This window comes from Elephantulus edwardii, unplaced genomic scaffold, assembly GCF_000299155.1.
Source record: "Elephantulus edwardii isolate Elephantulus edwardi_28Jun2011 unplaced genomic scaffold, EleEdw1.0 scaffold00236, whole genome shotgun sequence".
Classification (NCBI taxonomy): Eukaryota; Metazoa; Chordata; class Mammalia; order Macroscelidea; family Macroscelididae; genus Elephantulus; species Elephantulus edwardii.
Window position 1 is genome coordinate 1,647,619 of NW_006399986.1, and position 20,383 is coordinate 1,668,001.

At 46.4% G+C, this 20,383-nt stretch overlaps 1 protein-coding gene across 1 annotated transcript in view; it reads left to right on the top strand.

Annotated features, from left to right (window-relative positions):
* Nucleotides 1-19,913, top strand: part of EHD2 (EH-domain containing 2) — a 35,755-nt gene extending 15,842 nt beyond the window's left edge. Inside the window, exons 4-5 of the mRNA XM_006898639.1 lie at nt 9,970-10,134; nt 18,937-19,913. Coding sequence (XP_006898701.1) covers nt 9,970-10,134; nt 18,937-19,488 — 717 coding nt within the window. The 3' untranslated portion in view covers nt 19,489-19,913. The remainder of the gene's footprint in view (nt 1-9,969; nt 10,135-18,936) is intronic.
* The last annotated feature ends 470 nt before the right edge of the window (nt 19,914-20,383 follow it).

Sequence of the window (20,383 nt, forward strand, 5' to 3'; positions counted from 1 at the left end):
TCTCTCTCTCTCTCTCCCCTGCTTCTCTCTCTCTCTCTTCTGCTTCTCTCTCTCTCTCTTCTGCTTCTCTCTCTGACTCTCTCTCTCTCATTTTTTTCCTCCTAGTCTCTCCAGCTCCCTGGTCCTTTCTGCCCCTCTCTGTTAACTCAATCCCTACCTCTCTCTCTCTTTTCATCTCTCTGGTTTCTCTCTCTTCTCTCCTCCTCGTCCCTCTTCTCTCTCTCTCAACTCTATCTCTACCTCTACCTCTACCTCTACCTCTACCTCTACCTCTACCTCTACCTCTATCTATCTCTCATTTTTTCCCTCCTAGTCTCTCCAGTTCCCTGGTCCTGTCTGCCTCTTTCTGTTAATTCAATCCCTACCTCTCTCTCTCCAGCTCTCTGGCTTTCTCTCGCTATCTCTTTCTCTCTCTATCTCTCCCTGGTTAAGTCCATGTTTTCCCTGGGACCCCGTCCACCAGGCCCTGTGGGAAAGCAGCCCGCAGGAGCCAGAGTCCAGAGCCTGGGGATGGAGGGGCGGGGTCAGGCCGGACACCTGGAGCCCCTGCCAGGCAGGAGGTGGCTCTGACTCCGGAAACCCGGAGTCCGGGCCCCCAGCCCACCCCGCCCTGCCCTCTTATCTCTTCCTGGCACCTTCCCCCGTTTCCTCTCTGGAAAAGCCATCAGCGCAGTGGCCTCCACCACCTCCCTTCTTCTTGGTCCTCAAGAGTTGCTGGTGGCTCCGCCCCCCTTGTACCATTGGCCAGTTCTCACAGGGCCCCACCCACTCGGCTGGCCACGCCTCCCTGATTGGTTCCTCTGACCTACAATCACGCCCTCTCCCTGGGGGAACCCTCTCTGGCTCCCCACTGCCACACCGGAGTCCTGGGCATGGCATTACGGGTCCTCTGTGACCTGGCCCCTTCTCCCACCCTACACGTTTCATTATGCCACATTTGGTCCAGCCTGTGCCGTTTTACCTCCTGTCATGCTCACCCCAAGACCATCTTAGATTCTTGGTAACACACCCTATTCTGTGCCTCAGTTTCCTGTCTTTCCTGTGTAGGGAGTTCAATGACGCCTGGCTCTGTCCATCAGTGGAAGTGAAAGCTGCTAAGAAAAATGACTCCTCCCTGTTGTATTGTGCTTTCTTTTTTCTTTGATACTGAAATTTTTGAGGAGAGCCTAGGTAGCACAAATGATTAAGAACTCCTACCCGAAAGGTTGCTGGTTCAAGCTCAGCCAGAGGTGCCTAGGAAGAAAAGCCTGGCAATAAAAAAAATTAGCCATTCTGACACCCAGAAGGTTATCATCAGTCATCATCAATCTGATGGCAACTGGTGTAGCCCTTGAGGCCTAGAAAGAGGCCAAAATATCCAGAGTCTTTGTCTGAGTTCAAAGCCTTTGATGGTTCAGTGATGTTCATTCAACAAACAGCTGGTGTATTACATGTTGAATTGCTAATCGGAAGTTTAATGGTTTAGATGCCCTCACCGCACTGTGGGAGAAAGAGGAGGCAGTGAACTTCCAGGAGAGTCCAGGTTTGGAACCACTTGTTTAAGAAACACACAGGATTCGACTCTCAGCCCTCTTTCAGGCTTCCAAGGTTGTCCAGGAGAGACTGCCAGTCTAGCTGGTAGATTTGAACTCACCACCTTTTGGTTAGAAGCCCTCTACCTTAATCACTACACTACTAGGGGTCCTTGAGGGTTTTGATGGGGCAGTTCTGCTGTGCCCTGAATGGTTGTAAGGGGGAGCGTTTGGTTTCATTGGCTCGTGGCTGGGGTGGCAGTATGAGGATTTAGAAGCATCCAGAAGGAACAAAAAATTAAAGAAGGGTTAATTCTTACCTTGTGATTCTTTGTTGTTGTTGTTGATATGTGCCATTGAGTCTCTTGCGAATCATAGCAACCTTATGCACAATAACCCTGTCTTGTCCTGCCTGAATCAACCTCACTGTCTCCAACACACCTGCCCTTATTACCCCAGTCACTGAGTCAATCCATCTCGTCCAGGTCTTCCTCTCCCGTGCTGTCCCTTTGCTTTTCCAAACATGACGTCCTTCTCCAAGGACCTGTCCCTCTAGGCAACATCCCTAAAGTATGCAAGATGGAGCGTCAAAAGCCTTGTCTCCAAGGAGAAGCTTGGTTTCACCCTCTCTAGGGCAGACCTATTCACATGATTCTTTGAGAGCTTTTTAAACAAGTGTTTGGGATTTTTTGTTTGTTTGGTTGGTTTTGTTTTTACCTTGAAAATGTAGGGCCTTCTCCAGATAAAACATTTAATCATACTGCTTCAAAACCCTTCCCTCCCACCCTTGGTCTCTGCCAGCCCTCCAATTCTACTTCCATAGAAGTAACTCCTAAAACAACGTTTTGGGGTCTCTTTCTATATTTATTCTCTCTCTCTCTTCACTTTTTGTGTGCTGTCGAATCAGATCCAGCTGGCACAGGAGGAGATTGCCCGTCCTTCTCCAGCAGAGCATCTGGTGGATATTTTATTGTCTTTTTAGAGAAGCGTATTGTTTGTTCCTGCCCAGTGGATTCCAAATCTTGATGATCCCAGGTGTGTCAGGTCAGAAGTGCTCAGTAATTGTCAGGGCTGGGAACTCCGAGGAGCACATCACCAGGCCTCTCTTCTGAGGTACCTCTGTGTGTGTTCAAACAGTCAACCTTCCAACTGGTAGTTCAACACATAACTATTTGTGCCAGGAGGGACTCATATGTAAATATATTCATAAACAGTCTTGGGATTACAAATTAATTCTCCCAAGTCTCTTCTTAGTTGAATTTGCATGTAAGTAGGAAAGTTGTTGTCACATGCCGTTGAGTCTTCCACTGAGTTTTCCGAGGCTGTAGGTCACACAGGAGGAGAACTGCCTGTCTATCTCCCTTAGCTGATGCATTTGAACCGCGTGCTTTTGGGTTGACAGCGCACCTCCTTACCCATTAGGCCACCAGAGTTCCCTCCAGGAACAGTTAAGTAGGGTTATATCTTATGTCAGTGATCAAAATATTTGTCTTACCCGAAAACCAAACCCTCTATTGTTGAACTGATTCTGACTCATACGAACCCCCGATCAGTTTCCAAGGCTGTGAATGTTTATGGAGGGGGAAAGAACAAAAAAGGGAGGAAAAAAACAACAAACTAAAGAAACTGTTTATGGGAGGAGACGGCCCATCTTTTCCCCACAGAGTGGCTGTTAGACTCTATCTTCCAGCTTTTCATTTCATAAGCGGCTCAACATGCAGCAAGCTATGTCAGTAGAGGTCCTTAGAATCAAATGCTTCCTGTGCATTAAATAAGAAAACACCTCCAAGGGAGCTTTGGTAGTCTAGAGGCAAGAAGTTGCACTGCAATCCCAGAGGTACATGGTTCGAATCCTTGCACTGCAATCCCAGAGGTACATGGTTCGAATCCAGCTGTATCTGTCAGATCTGATTTGACAGTACACACATACAAAATAATAAAATTTAAAAAAGAAAACTCCTTCAGGTAAACTAAAACATCTTTAACAGACTTAAATTTTAAAAATTGACTGCCGTTCAGTTGGAACCGACTCATAGCTGACCCTCCAGGGATTTTTCAGAGGCTGAAAATTAGATAGGAGATTGCCTATCTTTCGCCCAAGGTGCAGATGGTGGATTCAAACTGTCCACTTTCTTTCTTTTCTTTTTTAATCAAACTGCCCACTTTTGGCTTGACAGTCCAACACCCCGGTGACACGATCATCAGAACCCACTGTTAACAGAATAATAACAAACACTGCATTGGAACAGATGAAGGGAGGAGCTGTCCAAAAGGACTATATGATTAGGTATTTATATGTGTGACCAGAGAGGAGGAAGTGAGGAGAGGGAGGAAAATAAATGTGCAACAATGAATGAATAAACATTTTTTAAAGGGAAAACCAGAATAATAAAAACAACAAACAACAAGTTTTGAATTAGTGATACAATACAATAATTATAGAATAATTTACTTTTCACAAATGCTGTCAATACAGTTTGACATTCATGTACTTTAATTTTGATAGTTGCTGTTGTGTACTGTCGAGTCAAAAGCGACTCATAGCTGACCCTCCAGCAGGCATTGAGAGGCAGTTAATCACACAGGAGGAGAGTGCCTGTCCTTCTCCACGGAGCAACGGGTAATTAATTTACAAGAACAATAATAAATCTATTATATGTTAACCTAAACAATGTATGTTGTTGTTGTTATGTGCCATCAAGTCGCCTGCAACTCAGAGTGACCCTGTGTACAACAGCCCTAAACCCTGCTCTGTCTTGTGCCAATCTCACTGTCTCTGACACACCTACCCCCATTACCCCAATCACTGAATCAATCCATCTCATCCAAGGTCTTCTCTCCTGCACTGTCCCTCCACCCTCCCAAGCATGATGTTCCAACGACTGGTCCTGCCTTACAACATGTCCAAAGTAGGTCAAACGAAGCTTCCGAGTCCTTGTCTCCAAGGATGATTTTTTTTAAAAATTTTTTTATTTTGTGTGCGTGTACCGTCAAATCAGATCTGACTGGTACAGGAGGAGATTGCGCCTCCTTCTCCAGCAGAGCGTCTGGTGGATTTGAACCGTGTTCCTCTGAGATTGCAGTGCAGCTTCTTGCCACTAGGCCACCAGAGCTCCCCAAGGATGATTTTTTAATATTTCTTTTTATTTTTATTCACTGTTGTGCATTTTCTTCTCTCCTTCCCCTTCCCTCAGCCTGTCCTGCAAGGCACCCCTTGTTCTAGATTGTTCTCATACATGTAATGCATAATCATGTATTTCTTTCAGACAGTTCTTCCCCTCATCTGATCTAATACAATGTTCATTATCTATCCACGCTTTTCTCATTCTCTTCCCATCTGCTCCCATGCCTGTCCTATTTTACAACAGTGCTATTTGTCCTTTTGTGCCTGAGCTAGTTCATTCAACATAATGTCCTCCAGGCTCTCCCATGTTGCATGGCGTTTTATGAGTTAAAACAATGTATGCTTTAAGAAAATGAAAACTTTTCCAATCACATATCTTCCCCACCCTTAAAAAAAAAAGAAAAATAATGAGAAGGTGTGAAAGATTTGCCAAAATATAGGAAGCAGATTACCAGGCCTTTTTTCCAAGGTTCTTCTGGGTGGGTTTGAACTGCCAACCTTTAGATTAGCAATGCAAAACTTAACTTTTTGTGCAATCCTTTTCATAATAATGACCAGCATTCCAGCAGATGATCTGCATTTTGGCAAAGCTCTTGAACAGAGAAGGCAGCAAATTCTCAGGCTCTCATGTTCTGTCAGTTGGGCTGTCACATCTTGTCTGCTCTTCCAGACCCCACTGTCTGTTCCAGTGAAAATTACAGTTAAAAAAAGCAGGTAACAAGGGAGCTCTGGTGGCCTAGTGTCAAGAAGCTGCACTGCAATTCTAGAGGTATGTGGTTCAAATCCACCAGATGCTCTGCTGGAGAAGGAGGGGCAATCTCCTGTACCAGTCAGATCCGATTTGATGGTACACACACACACAAAATAATAATAATTTTTTTTAAAAAAAGCAGGTAACATCTTAGTTTCTTTATTAAGAAGGAACCCAGGTGGCACTGCTGTCAGCACACAGCTGCTAACTTCAAGGTCAGTGGTTCAAACACACTAGTGGTTCAAACACTTCAGGAGAAAAACCCTGCAGTCTGTAAAGACTATAATAAAATATAAACCCAGATCCATTTCCCTTGAGATGATTCTGGCTCATAGCAACCCACCATCAGGTTTGTGAGGCTGTAAATCTTTTTTATTATTTTTATTTTGGTGTGTGTGTACCGTCAAATCAGATCTGACTGGTACAGGAGGAGACTGTCCCTCCTTCCCCGGCAGAGCATCTGGTGGATTCGAACCGTGTGCCTCTGGGATTGCGAGGATGTAAATCTTAATGGGAGGAAATACCCTCTTTCTATCCTGGAGCACCTGGATTTGAACCACTGACCTTTGGTTAGCAGTGTAACCCACTATGCACTATGCCACCAGTGGTGTTCCTTCTGTAAAGATTACAGCCTCAGGAACCCAGTGAAACAGTATGACTCTATAAAATATGTGATTGTTATTAGTCACAATTTAATCAATGGCAACATGTGTGATGGGCTTTTAAAATTTTTTTTGGTGGAGGAAATTATTATTAATCTAAGTGGGACAAGAATGACTAGGGATGATATAGATGGAGAACTGATGCCTTTGAGCTGTGGTGCTGGAGAAGAGTATTGAATATACTATGGACTGCTAAGAAAACAAACAGATTCATCCTAGAGAGGGTTAAACCAGGCTGCTCCTTGGAGGCAAGGATTCTGAAGCTCTGTCTGACATACTCTGGACGTGTTGCAAGGTGGGACCAGTCCTTGGAGAGGCACAGCATGCTTGGGAGGATGGAGGGACAGCGCAGGAGGGGAAGACCCTCTGTGAGGTGGATTGATTCAGTGACTGGGGTAATCGGGATGGGTATGTCAGAGACAGTGAGATTGACACAGGATAGAGCACCGTTTAGGGCTGTTGTACATAGGGTCGCTATGAGTCGCAGGTGACTCGATAGCACATAACAACAACAAATGGAACAGATAGTTTAAGCATTGGGTTGTTAATCAAAAGGTTGACAATTCAAACCAGCCAAAAGCAGCTGAGAAGCAAAGCCTCGTAATCTTTATCTGCGGAGGCTGACGCTCTGCCCTTGAGTCTCTCTGTGCTCCTAGGGACCTTACTGACTGAGTGGCACTGCCTCATAGGGTTTCAGAGGCTGTAAGTATTTATGGAAGCAGACAGCAGTGGCTGGTGGGGTTGTAACCACTGACTGTTAGGTTAGCAGCCCAGCACTTTAACCACAGTGTCACCAAGGCTCCCCATAAAGATTCCAGCTGAGAGAATCCACTGAGTGATTTTACTGTGCAGCCTTTGATAGCATCGTGAGTCAGCATTGAATTTGATGGGAACAGGATGAGGTGGTTTTGATTGGCTTGTTGAAATCTGGAAACACATTGCCATTTCTTCCTTCTGCAGTGCCTCTGGATGGGTTCGAACCACCAGCCCTTATGTTGATAGTCAGCAAACGCTGTGTCACTCAGGGAAACCTGCTGAAGGATCATAACCTTTGAAAACCCCATTTGAAATAACAGTTCTGTGGCGAGCTCTGGTGGCCTCGTGCCAAGAAGCTGTACTGCAATCCCAGAAGTGCGTGGTTCAAATCCACCTGAGACTGTGCTGGAAAAGGAGGAACAATCTCCTGTACCAGTCAGATCTGATTTGATGGTACATACACAAAAAATAATTTAAAAAATTTAAAAAAAGGTACAGTTAGTTCTCTTATGCTCACGAGTTGCCAGGCATCAGAATCAACTCCACAATAACCGGTTAAACATGACACAGATCTGGGGGCTGGGCCAAAATTCCCAGTAGGGCGCACACACTGGAGATGTCTAGGAATGTGGCCAATTAACTGTGAGCCTGGCACTCCAGGGACAAGCCTGGGCTGGTATGTCAGATGGGGAGTGGTCAGCTTAGTGGGCTCCTTAAAGGCAGGGAGGGGCTGAGAGCAGAGCAGAGGCTGAGCCTGAATCCCAGGGAGACAAGGGCTCTCCAAGTGCGGCCTATGAGCACCACTTGAGTGGCTGTCAGCTCCATATGTTACAGACTAGAACTGCCTCACCTGAATTTTCCCCCGTGGCATAGTAGGTTAAGTGCTGGGCTGCTAACCAGAATGTTGAGAGTTCGAACTTACCAGCCACTCAACAAGACAAAGATGGATGGTTTTCTTCTTTTAAACCTGATGGAGGCAAATCCACCAGATGCCCTGATGGAGAAGGAGGGACAATCTCCACCTGTACCAGCCAGATCTGATTCGATGGTACACACACAAAAATAGGAGAAAAAAAATTTTTTAAAGAAAGAACATTAAACCTGATGCAAGATTATGCGATTATGCCCTCAATTGGAACGGATTAGTTTTGCCTATTTTATTTTTTTCTTTTATCTTTATGACAAGGAGCCATCTTTAAATGCTGGTGTCATTTTTAAATGCTGCTGGGTTACTAGGGTACTAACAGAAAGGTTAGCAGTTCAAACCTAGTAGGCTCCTTGTGGGGGTTGTGGGGGCAGGGTAAGGTCTGGCTTTCATCAAGAATTACCAAATACTCAATGCTTTCAAGCTGTTTCCAACTCATAACGCTTTTGTGGGATGAGATAGAACTGCTCCTTAAGGAGTTTCAAGGCTGCGTTTCTTTACAGGAGCAAACGACGACAGTATTCCCCTGAGTAGCAGCTGGTGGGTTTAAACTGCGAACGTTTTGGTTATCAGCCGAGAGACTTAACCGCTGTGCCATCAGGGCTCCATTTGCCAAGATGGCAGCCAAAGGGAAAAAACACCTCTGGACCAATTCTCCTCTGGAATGTGGAGCACCAGAGTTGGAAGTGACCCCCAGGCAACAGTGTGGGGATTTCTTTTTTTTTTTAACTCATTATTATTTGACACATAATTTTTAACACGTTTGAATGAAAGCTTACAGAGTAGATTGGTATTCCATTCAACCATTCATATATTCTTAACTTGGGTTTTTGGTTTTAGGTTTTTTTTAAAAAATTTTTTTCTACTACTTTATTTACACAATTCAAATACAAATTTGAACAAATTCTTTCCATTTCTCTTGCCCCCCTGCCCATCAAATTGTACAACCCAATAATTAATCCCCTCTTCCCCCTGCACATCTACATCCCTCTGCTGCCAGCCTTTCCCACCCCTCCTGGATCCTTATACTCCTTCTACAATAATGATTTTATACAATATTTATCCTTACGTCACTGAGTTAGTTCACTCAGCATAATGCTCTCCAGTCCCTGCAAAGTTAGGTAATAATTTACAAAGTTGTTGCTCCTGTGTGCTGCATAGTATTCCATTATGTGAATGTACTATATTTCTCAATCTGTTTGTTTATGGTTGGACATTTGGGCTGTTTCCATTGTCTTGCGATGGTGAATAATGCTACTATGAACACTGATGTACAAATCTCTGTTTGTGCCTCAGTTCTCATATTCTCAGGGTATATTCCAATTAGTGGGATAGTTGGGTCATATGGAATTTCTATGTTAAGCTTTTTGAGGAAGCGCCAAACTGCCTTCTAGGATGGTTGCACCATTTTACAATCCCACCAACAATGTGTAAGAGTTTCTTTCTTGCCACATCTTCTCCGGCATCTAATACTTGCTGCCCTGTTAAACTTTGCCACTCTTACAGGAGTGAGATGGTACTTCATTGTGGTTTTGATTTGCATGTCTCTTATTGCCAGTGACTTGGAGCATTTCTTCATATATACTTAACTTAGTGTTGTTGTTTTTTTTATTTTATTATTTGTGTTTGTGCGTGTACTGTCAAATCAGATCTGACTGGTACAGGAGGAGATTGTCCCTCCTTCCCCGGCAGTGCATCTGGTGGATTTGAATCGTGCGCCTCTGGGATTGTAGTTGCAGCTCCTTGCCACTAGGCCACCAGAGCTCCCCCATATATACTTAACTTAGTTTTATGACATCAATGACAATCACTCTTCCCACTCTCTCTGTGATTCTTGTTTCCATTCATCCCTCCATCCTCCCTGTTTCTACCTTCAGAGCTTCATCCCTGGACAAGTTCTGTTTTAGTGATGGTGTGTGGTTGAATGTTCCACGTGCTGAGGACCTCCCTGGTGTTATTATTCACCTCATAGATCTGTCTGTTGTTTAACTGAAAGTTGAGCTACAGGGATGAAGCTCAAAGTGTGGCCAAGTGCCATAGTCTTGAAGGTTCCACCAGTCTCTATGAGGAAAAAAAAAGGGTTCTTTTGGTTGTTTTTTTTTTTTTTAATGGACGCACCATGGTTTATCTTTTTACCTATTGAGGGATACCTCAGGGCAAACTGTGTTTTAACTAACCCTTCAAGAGTCTCCGAGGCAGGCTTAAGCGAGATCCACTCTGCTTCCTGTCCCCACCCCTAGGTTCACGCATACATCATCAGCTATCTGAAGAAGGAGATGCCCTCCGTGTTTGGGAAGGAGAACAAGAAGAAGCAGCTCATCCTCAAGTTGCCCGTCATCTTTGCAAAGATCCAGCTGGAGCATCATATATCTCCAGGCGACTTCCCTGACTGCCAGAAGATGCAGGTGAGAGCCCGCCCATCAGGGAACAGCAGGCAGGATGGGGGGTCCTGGGCTCCTCTCTGCTCCAGGCTGGGGCCTCCTCAGAGCTGACAGGCTGGGTGGGAGATTCTGGAAAGCTCTATCTGTTCCATGGGATTGTCTTTAAGAATTAGGATATGGGAATGAAGAAAAACCAAAACATCCAGACTCAGTGCCTTCAAGTGGAGGCATAGTGACTATCTTAGTCACTATGTCATAGTTCTTTAATGCTGCTGTAACGGAAGTATCACAGGTAGGTGCCTTAACAAATACATTTCTTGTTTTTTTCATATTGTAGAAATCTTACCACCAAAATTTAGATTGCCAACTCCAAGGAAAGGCTTTCTATCCCTGCCTTTGTCTTCTTTCAGCATCGGTGGACCTGGTATTCCTTGGAAATCATCTACCCCTGGGTCTAGGAGCTCCTAAGCATAGGGACCCTAGATCCAAAAGACATGCTCTGCTCCTGGCTCTTCTCACTGTTGAGACCACCGCCCCACCAAGGCTCTTTTCACATGTGACTAGTTAGCCCTTCATATGGGGCTGGTATAATGCTAGGACTAAAATTTAAGTATTAAATTGTTTTGTTGTATGTGCCTTCCAGTCTGGACGTCCGCAGAGCTATCCCTTCAGTGGATTTTCAGAGGCTTTAAATTGCATGGAAGGAGATTGCCCATCTTTCTCCTGTGGAGCAGCTGGTGGATTCGAACAGCGTGCCTTTCAGTTGATAGTCCACTAAAGCCTTTGGCGCTCTCTTTGTTGTTGCTAGTACAACTCCGAACAACAGATCTGAACCCTGTCCTATCCCGTGGCTTCCTCATCTCGGACACTCCCTCATGGCTTCCTCATCTCGGACACTCCCTCAGTTAGGTTTAGTTAATTGAGATGAAAAGAACCAAATGGGACCAGTGCGTTGAACAGGCTCATTCTGTGAGTTGCGCTAGCAACTTTTGCTTGCATCTGATTGGTCAGCACTTAGTCACATGGTTATGACGAGCTGCAAGGAATGCTGGGAAATGGAGTCTTTTTTGCCTAGTCGACCCACTGCCTTGGTCCCCTTTTGGGGATTCCAGTACTGAGGAAGCAGGGATGAGTGGACAGTGAAGTATTGGGAGGTATAGAGTGGGATGTCTGGCCAGGTTGAGGCACAGAGGCCAGGATCAAGCCCAGGATCAGGGACTCTGTCTTTACATTGACTTCTACCAAGACTGTTATGTGCCATAGAGTTTCCTGTGACTCATAGGGACCCTATGTGACAATAGCTCTGAATCCTGCCCTGTCCTGAGCCCATCTCACTGACTCCAACTCACCTAAGCCCATTGCCCCATTTACCAAGTCAATCCATCTCATCCACACTCTTCCTCTCCTGTACTGTCTCTCTACCCCATGATTTCCTCCTCCAGAGACTAGTCTCTCCTGGCCATGTGCCTAAAGTATGAAAGACAGAGCTTCAAAATCCTTGCCTCCAAGAAGAAACTTGGTTTCACCCTAAGACAGACCTTTTGTTCTCCTCCTAGCTTTCCATGGTATGTCCAAGTCTCTTCTCCAGCACCATCATTCCAAGGTATTAATTATTTTTCTGTCATCCGTAGTCACTGTCCAGTTCTGAGGCACAGCAAGTAATTGTGAAGACCACGGCTTGAATCGGACGCATCTTAGTCTCTAGAGTGACCTCATTGCTCTTAAGCGCTTTGGAGAGGTCCCTGACATGTGAATTCAGAGTCTGAGAACTGAGCGATGAGATTGTTGTTGTTGTCTACCATCGAGTCAGAACCAACCCATAGCTGACACTCCCACGGGTTTTCAGAGGCAGTAGATGGCTCAGGAGGAGAAAGCCCATTTTTCTCCAGTGGAGCAGTTGGTGGATTTGAACCTCGTACCTGAAGCACCAGGGAGTAACTAAGTCACTAGTGAGTTACTGAGTAGGTAACTCATCTCACTTTTTCTCCATTGTCCTTTACAGATGAGATGTTCTGGGTTGGTTTGGTTTTGCAAATTAGTGTGTGGCAGCCTCATGGAGCAAGCCTGTTGGTGCCTTTTCTCACGTTGCACCTCTGTGTCATGCTCACAATATTCCAGACTTTTCCATCACTCTGCTACAGACTCAGTAGTCTGCCAAACCCACTGCCACAGTCTGTTCTGACTCACAGGCCCCCTCCATCATGTTCCTAAGGCCGTTGATCTTAACAGCAGGAGGAGGAGAAGGATGAGAAATCCCAGCCTCTGAATACCCGCCTGGGGTTAGCTGTGAGTCACTCCTGACAACTGACTCATAAAAACAACAGCAGCAGGTAGGGAGTTTGCGCTTCCAGTCCAAAGACAACCAGTTTGAAGCTACCAATTTTTCACTTAGTTTCTTAGCCCTTAAAGTGCTGTGCCACATGGTGTTCCTTTAATAGACTTCCCAGCCCCAGACCTGCTCTTGTTGGGGTTGATTCTAGCCCACTGCGACCCTCCATCAGGTTCCTCACACTTTTTGGAATCTTTGTAAATCTTGATGGGCGGAGCTTACCCATCTGTCTCCTGCAGAATATCGGGTGGATTCGAACCACCAACCTTTTACTTAGCAGTGCAGCACATTATAAACACCACCACCAACACTCTTTAAAGTAGACTTTAGTAGCATGTAAACAAAACTTTTATGTTGTTGTTAAATGCCGTTGGGTCAGAACTAACTCACACCTGAGCCTCCAGCTGGTTTCAGACCCACGCAGTAAATTGCTCAGGAGAGACTGTCCATCTTTCTTCCAAAGAAGCAGCTAGTGGATTTGAACCACCTGCCTTTGAAATGCAGTGCAACTCCTTACCTACTAGGCCACCAGAGTTGGTGAATTAAAAACAAACAAACATGTGACTCACTTTATTGTGATACTTTTTTGTAGTAGTCTGAAACTGAACCTGCAATATATTTCCTGGGTATGCCTGTACCCATTGCATGGAGATTGAAGCAGATCGTATTTGTAACCCCTTCAGATGCACCTAGATGGCATCCTCACCTCTGTGCTCTGGTGATATAATGGATAGTATGTTGTCCTGCTAATGGAAAGGTTGGCAGTTCGAATTCACCACCCGAACCAAAGAAGAAACATGAGTAGTAATCTTCTGGAAATATTTACAGCCTCAGAGCCCAGTAAAGGGTGGCTGTGAGTCATATGTGACTCAACAGTTGTTAGATGCCATGACATCAACCCTCACTCATAGTGACTCCCCGTGCAGCTGCTTGAAACCCCGCCTGGTCCTCCAGTTTCTGCTGTTTAAAGCCCATGATTGTAGTCACTGTGTCGGTCTATCTCATTGTCACGTCTTCCTCTCTTTTTTCATTGACCCTCCACCTTTCCAAGCTTGATGTCCTTTTTTCAAGGCTTAGCCCCTGCTGACGATGTACCCAAAGCTTGTGAGCTGAAGTCTCAGCAGCCTTGCCTCTAAGGAGCCCTCTGGCTTGACTTCTTTCAAGACACATTTGTTTGCTCTATTCTAGTTCATGGTCTATACAGTATTCTTCACCAGTTTAAAAGCACCAGTACTTCTTTGGTCTTCCTAATCCATTGTCTTAACTCTCACATGTATATGAAGGAACTGAAAATACCGTGGTTTGGGTCAGGTGCACCTTAGTTATTAGAGTAATATCCTTGCTCTTTATCACTTTGAAGAGGTCCATGACTGCAGATTTGTGCAATACAGCACATCTTTTGATTTCTTGACTGCTGCTACCACGGGTGTTGGTTGTGGATCCAGGTAAAATGAAATTGGTGACAACGTCAATCATTTGTATATGGCAGCGGGTACTAACCAAAGGAGTTGGTGTTATGTGCCCTTGAGTCACCTGCAACTTATAATGACCCTAGGTACAGCCACTCTGATCCTTGCCTTGTCCTGAGCCAGTCTCACTAATTCCGACACACCAACACCATTGCCCCAGTTACTACTATCAATCTTTCTCATCCGGAGTCTTCTTCTCCTGCACCGTCCCTCCACCTTTCCAAACATGGTGTCCTTCTCCAAGGACCAATCTATCCTGGCCATGTGCCCAAAGTATGTGAGAAAGACCTTCAGAATCCTAGTTTCCAAGGAGAAACTTGGTTTCATCCTCTCCAAGACAGACCTATTTGTTTTCTTGGTGGTCCATGGTATGTTCAATACTCTTTTCCAGCACCACACCTTGAAGGCATTGATTTTTCTTCTGTCATCCTTAGTCATTGTCCAGCTCTCTGAAACATGACAAGTAATTGTGAAGACCATGACCTGGATTAGGTGCACCTTAGTCCCTAAATGGACATGGTTGCTTTTCAGTATTCTGGAGAGGTCCCTGTCAGCAAATTTTCCCACTGCAATTCATCTTTTGATTTTCTGACTGCTAATGTTAAGAGTGTTGATTGTGGAACCCAGCAAGCTGTAATTGTTAACCTCAATCTCTTCTCCATCTATCATGGTGCTGCCAATTGGCCCAGTGGTGAGAGTCTTTGTCTTCTTGATGCTGATGTTGACCAAAGGATTAGAGAGGTTCAACACCACCCAGCCCCACTGTGGAAGAAAGAGCTGGTGATCTACTGTAGATTCCACTTGAGGCACCCTGTGGATCAGTTCTACTGTGTAACATGCCGATTGCTGTGAGTCAGAGCAGCCCTGGTGATGGGGTTTGGAGAGTGCTGCACACATAATTTGGCTGCAGCAGGAGTTTTAAACCTCAGAACCAGGGACATGGGGCTGTGTGAACCTTTGTGGTGGGGGCTGTAGGATGTTTAGTAGCACCCCTGGCCTCTACCCCCTATATTCCAGTAGTCACCCCATCCCAGTTGTGACAGTCACATGGTCTCCAGATGTTGCCAAGTGTACCCTGGTGGTGCAGCTATTAGGCACTTTGCTGTTAACTGAGAGGTTCCCAGTTCTAACCCACCCAGCAGCTCCTGCAGAGAAAGACTTGGCAGTCTGCTACTGGAAACATTGTAGCCTAGAAAACTGTCGGGGCAGTTTTGATCCGTCACATGGGGTCATGGTGAGTTGGAATCAACTTGAAGGCATCTAACAGCAACATTGAGAGGACATGTATTTGGTACTTTATCCAGACGGCTCCAGTTTGAGTTTTTATATTTTCGTTTACCAGTTGAGTGGGTGGAGCTCTGGTGGCCTAGTGGGTAAGGAATTGTGCTGCCCTCCTAGAGGCAGGAGGTTCAAATCCATCGGATGCTCCACAAGAAAAAAAAAAAAAGGACTGTCTCTTTCCATGTGATTTACTGTCGCTGAAAACCCACTGAGGCGTCAGCTCAGAGTCAGATCCAACTTGACAACGTTTAACAACATCTGCTCTCTACATATGGGTCAGGAAAAAAAAATTTGTACTTGACTCCAAGGAGCCCTGTAGTGTTGTGGATAAAGCATGCAGCTGCTAGCCAAAAGGCTGGAGGTTTGAATCCACTGGCTGCTCCAAGGGAAAACGATGAGCCATTTGGCGTCTGGAAAGATGTGTAGTTTAGGAAACCCCACGGGGCAGGTTTTTTGGTCTGTCCCATGAGATCACTCACTGCGAGTTAGAATTGAATTCAGTGGCAGTGAAGTTCTTTTTGGTTGCTGTTTTATTTTGCTTTGGTTTTATTGCTCTGAAGGCTCAAACATAGCAGCATATTTGAAGGAAGACCTGGAAGTCTTCTACTAGAAAGAGTACAGCCCAGGAAAGCCTACAGGGAAGGGCTTCTCTGTCATACGTGCGAGCGCCTCAAGTCAGACTCGACCCAATGGGAATGGATGGGCTTGGGGGGGGTGTTGGTTTTAGCCACATGAATTCATCCTCTAAGTTGATACCCTGGTGGAGTAGAGCATAATTAGGCTGCCAACCGAAAGGCCAGAGGTTCGAATCCATCAGCTGCTTGGGAGGAGAAAGAAGGCCAACTTCCTCCCATAAAGATCTGCTCCTCACTTATCAGCATGGTTGTTGTTGTTGTTATGTGCCGTCGAACCACTTGCGACTCATAGCGACCCTATGTACAACATCCCTAAACTCTGCTCTGTCCTGTGCCAATTGCACTGTCTCTGACACACCCACCCCGATTACCCCAGTCACTGAATCAATCCACCTCATAGAGGGCCTTCCCCTCCTGCACTGTCCCTCCACCCTCCCAAGCATGATGTCCTTCTCCAAAGACCTGTCCCTCCTTACAACATGTCCAAAGTATGTTAGATGAAGCCTCAGAATCCTTGCCTCCAAGGAGCAGCCTGGTTTAACCCTTTCCAGGATGAATCTGTTTGTTTTCCTAGCAGTCCATGGTATCCTTAATACTCTTCTCCAGCACCACAGCTCAAAGGCATCAATTCTCCTTCTATCCTCCTTGGTCATTGTCCAACTCTCTGATGCATAACAAGTGATTGCAAAGACCATGGCCTGTATCAGACACACCTTAGTCTCCAGAGAGACACCATTGCTCTTCAGTACTCTGGAAAGGTCCCCTAACAGCAGACTTTCTCATGGCAATATGTCTTTTAATTTACTGGCTACTGGTGCTAATGAGAGATCAGCATGGTAGGTTTCAAAGAAGACAAGGTTGTTGAGAGAAAACCAGCATTATGTGAAACTAGAAGATGATCACATCTGATCACAAAACACCCCATCATTACTGCCAAATTGCACCGTTGTATAATTGCCCAGGCCAACCGCAATCATAATCCAGCCAAGCTGACACATAATCATTAGAATCATAATCATGATAGCTAGTGCATTACTCTCATCCCAGACCTCAGTGGTCTGCACTGCCAGACATCCATCCTTAATGAGAAAACAAACAAACACTTTAGAAAGCTTTTTTTTAAATTTAATTTTTTATTTCTTTTTCTTTTCATGTACCCTCAAATTGGGTCTGACTGGCACAGGAGAAGATTGTCCCTCCTTCTTCAGCAGAGCATCTGGTGGATTTGAACCACACACTTTTGCTATTGCAGTGCAGCTTCTTTGCCACTAGGCCACCAGAGCTCCTCTTAATGAGCAATCATTTTGAAATTGTCGGACATGAAAAGTTATAGCAAGATCGTTGGTCAGTGAGGAGAGAACGCATAATGTTCTCATACTTGGTGCAAAGCCATATCCATTTTTTATTACATGTATTTTCAGTTTTTAATAAGGAATGCCAGTGGCGTTGTGTGTAATGTATCAGGCTGCTAACCAGAATGGACTCTGGTGCCCTCGGGGTGAGAAGTTGTGCTGCAATCTCAAAGGTACACAGTTTGAATCCCCCAGCTGCTGTATGGGAGAAGGATGGATAATTTCCTGTGCAGTTTACTAGCTCTGGAAACCCGCTGGAAGGTTAGCTGTGAGTTGGTTCTAACACAGTGGTATACAACAAACCACTACCAAGAGGTCGGTGGTTCAAATCCACTAGGCACTTCAAAGAAAAAAGATAAGCAGTCTCCCCTCTTGTAAAGATTTACACCTTTGGCGAGCTCTGGTGGCCTAGTGACAAGAAGCTGCAACTACGGTCTCAGAGGTGCACGGTTCAAATCCACCAGATGTTCTGCTGGAGAAGGAGGAACAATCTCCTCCTGTACCAGTCAGATCTGATTTGATGGTACACACAAAAAATAATGAAATAAAATAAATTAAAAATATTTACACCTTTGGAAAGCTGATGGAGGGTCAGCTATGATTCTGAATCAGCACAGTGGTCGAGAATGAAGGAGTGAGTGGAGCCCTGATGGTGCAGTGGGTTAAAATGCTCAGGTGGTAACTTAAAGATCAGTGGTTCAAATCCACCAACTGCTCCTGAGGAGACAGTCAGCTTCAATAATGCTTTGCAGCCTCGGAAACACCAGGGGGCCTGTCCATATAGTTGGCTTGCCTCAGAAAGGCCTCGATACCAGTGAGTTTGGTGGTTTTTTATTTTGTTTTGGGTTCCCCCCCACTCAAGTGTGATTAGATGGCCAGGCCTTCCCTGGGCTGCTGAGCAAGTTTGAACTGCTAACCTTTTAGTAACCATCCAGGAATTCTGTGGCAAGTCTGGCACCACAGAAGCATCTCCAGGACCCTGATCTGATGCTCAAGTCTTTTCTGAGTGTTCAGCACTGGGGTCGAGGGGTGGTCCAGATTTTGAACTATTTTTTTTTAAATTAATTTTGATGAAAGTTTACAGACTTAGAGTTTCCAGTGATTCATTGTTGCACTTTTCTCCCTACCCACTCCCTCCCCCCAATTCATTCTTCTCCTTAAAAAGAAAGAAAAATCTTTCGTTGTTATGCAATCCCTCCCCCTCAAGTCCACTTCACTATGCAGCCTTCATTCTGGACTTCGGTAATGACAAGAATACCCATTCATATGTCCCTTTTAAACAGTTCTCTCCCTCATCTGTTTCTTTTTTTTATTTTTATTTTTTCCCCCTCATCTGTTTCAATGATAATTCCTCCCCTCCTTTTCTGTCTTCCCTCAACCCTGATGTCAGTCCCGTTTTACAACAGTGGCCCTATGCAATATTTGTCCTTTTATGTCTGAGATATTTCACTCAGCATAATGTCCTCCAGGGTCATCCATTTTGCATAATTTGTCATGAGTTCCTTGTTTTTCAGTGCTGCATAGTATTCCATTGTGTGAAAATACCAGAGCTTCTCTATCCATTGGTTTGTTGATGGGCACTTGGATTGTTTCCAGCTCTTTACTATTGCGAACAAAGCTGCAATAAGCATGGGTGTGCATCAGATTTTGAACTATTTCTACACTGCTTAGTAAATATCAACCATGGAAGTTTCCCCGGGTGCGCTGTGGGGAGGGCGCCCCACCCTGACTCCCCGGCGCCCCCTGTCTCTCCCCGGCAGGATCTGCTGATGGTGCACGATTTCACCAAGTTCCACTCGCTGAAGCCCAAGCTGCTGGAGGCGCTGGACGAGATGCTGACGCACGACATCGCCAAGCTCATGCCTCTGCTGCGCCAGGAGGAGCTGGAGAGCACGGAGGCTGGCGTGCAGGGCGGCGCCTTCGAGGGCACGCACATGGGCCCCTTCGTGGAGCGCGGGCCCGACGAGGCCCTGGAGGACGGCGAGGAGGGCTCGGACGACGAGGCCGAGTGGGTGGTGACCAAGGACAAGTCCAAGTACGACGAGATCTTTTACAACCTGGCGCCCGCCGACGGCAAGTTGAGCGGCTCCAAGGCCAAGACCTGGATGGTGGGCACCAAGTTGCCCAACTCGGTGCTGGGCCGCATCTGGAAGCTGAGCGACGTGGACCGCGACGGCATGCTGGACGACGAGGAGTTCGCCCTGGCCAGCCACCTCATCGAGGCCAAGCTCGAGGGCCACGGGCTGCCCACCAACCTGCCCCGCCGCCTCGTGCCGCCCTCCAAGAGGCGCCAGAAGGGCTCGGCCGAGTGAGCTGCTCTCCCTCCAGCCCTGCTGTGGCTCCCCAGTTCCAGTCAAGCTGCACGCTCGCCTGCCTCTTCCCTGCCCCACACTGCCCCATCCCTGCCTACCCTGCCCAGTTGTGAAGACCAAGGGGTCTCCCTTTATCCTCCACTCCCACACCCCGGAGTCAAAGCTTCTAGTGGGGCCCCGGGGAGAGGCAAGACCCCGTTGCCCGCCCGCCTGTCCTTTGTATCTCTATACTTACACACACACACAAACACACACACATCTATTCTGCCTTCATCCAAGTATTTATTGAGCACCTACTCTGTGCTTTGGGCCCTGTTGTTAAGTGCTAGGGATCAAAGAACAAAAATAAACTAACATGCCTGCCAGGTGGAGCTGTCACTCTCAGCAGAGGGTACCATCACAGCCATACGCACGTGCACACACACCCACACACACACACACACACCCGTGGGTCGCTCGGCCCTGAAGACCCTCTGGCTGGTCCCTACCATGAGCAGCTGCTCTGTTGAAGTGACTTAACAGGCAAGCTCCCCGACCCCTTTCTGGCTGCCCAACCGGGCGAGGACACGCCCACACTTAGTCTCAGGCCCTGGGACCACTAGGGAAAAAGGACCGCCCCCCACCCCACCCCCGCACCTCCCACACGATTCACCTCTTAAAGTGCTCATTTGAGCCCCACCCCGGGCCCAGGACCACGTCCCAGGTTTGGCCCCTCCTGTCTCTACTAAGCCTTTGCTACAGACCCCCAAAGAGATCCTCTGTCCTCGTTTCCCTGGACTGACGTGGCCAGCCAGTCGCTGGAGAATAAGGGGAGGCCTGTCCCTGCCCTCAGGCTCTGCACAGCTGCTGATCCGAATTTAAGGATCCTGGAACACAGCCTCTCAGTGTTTAAGCA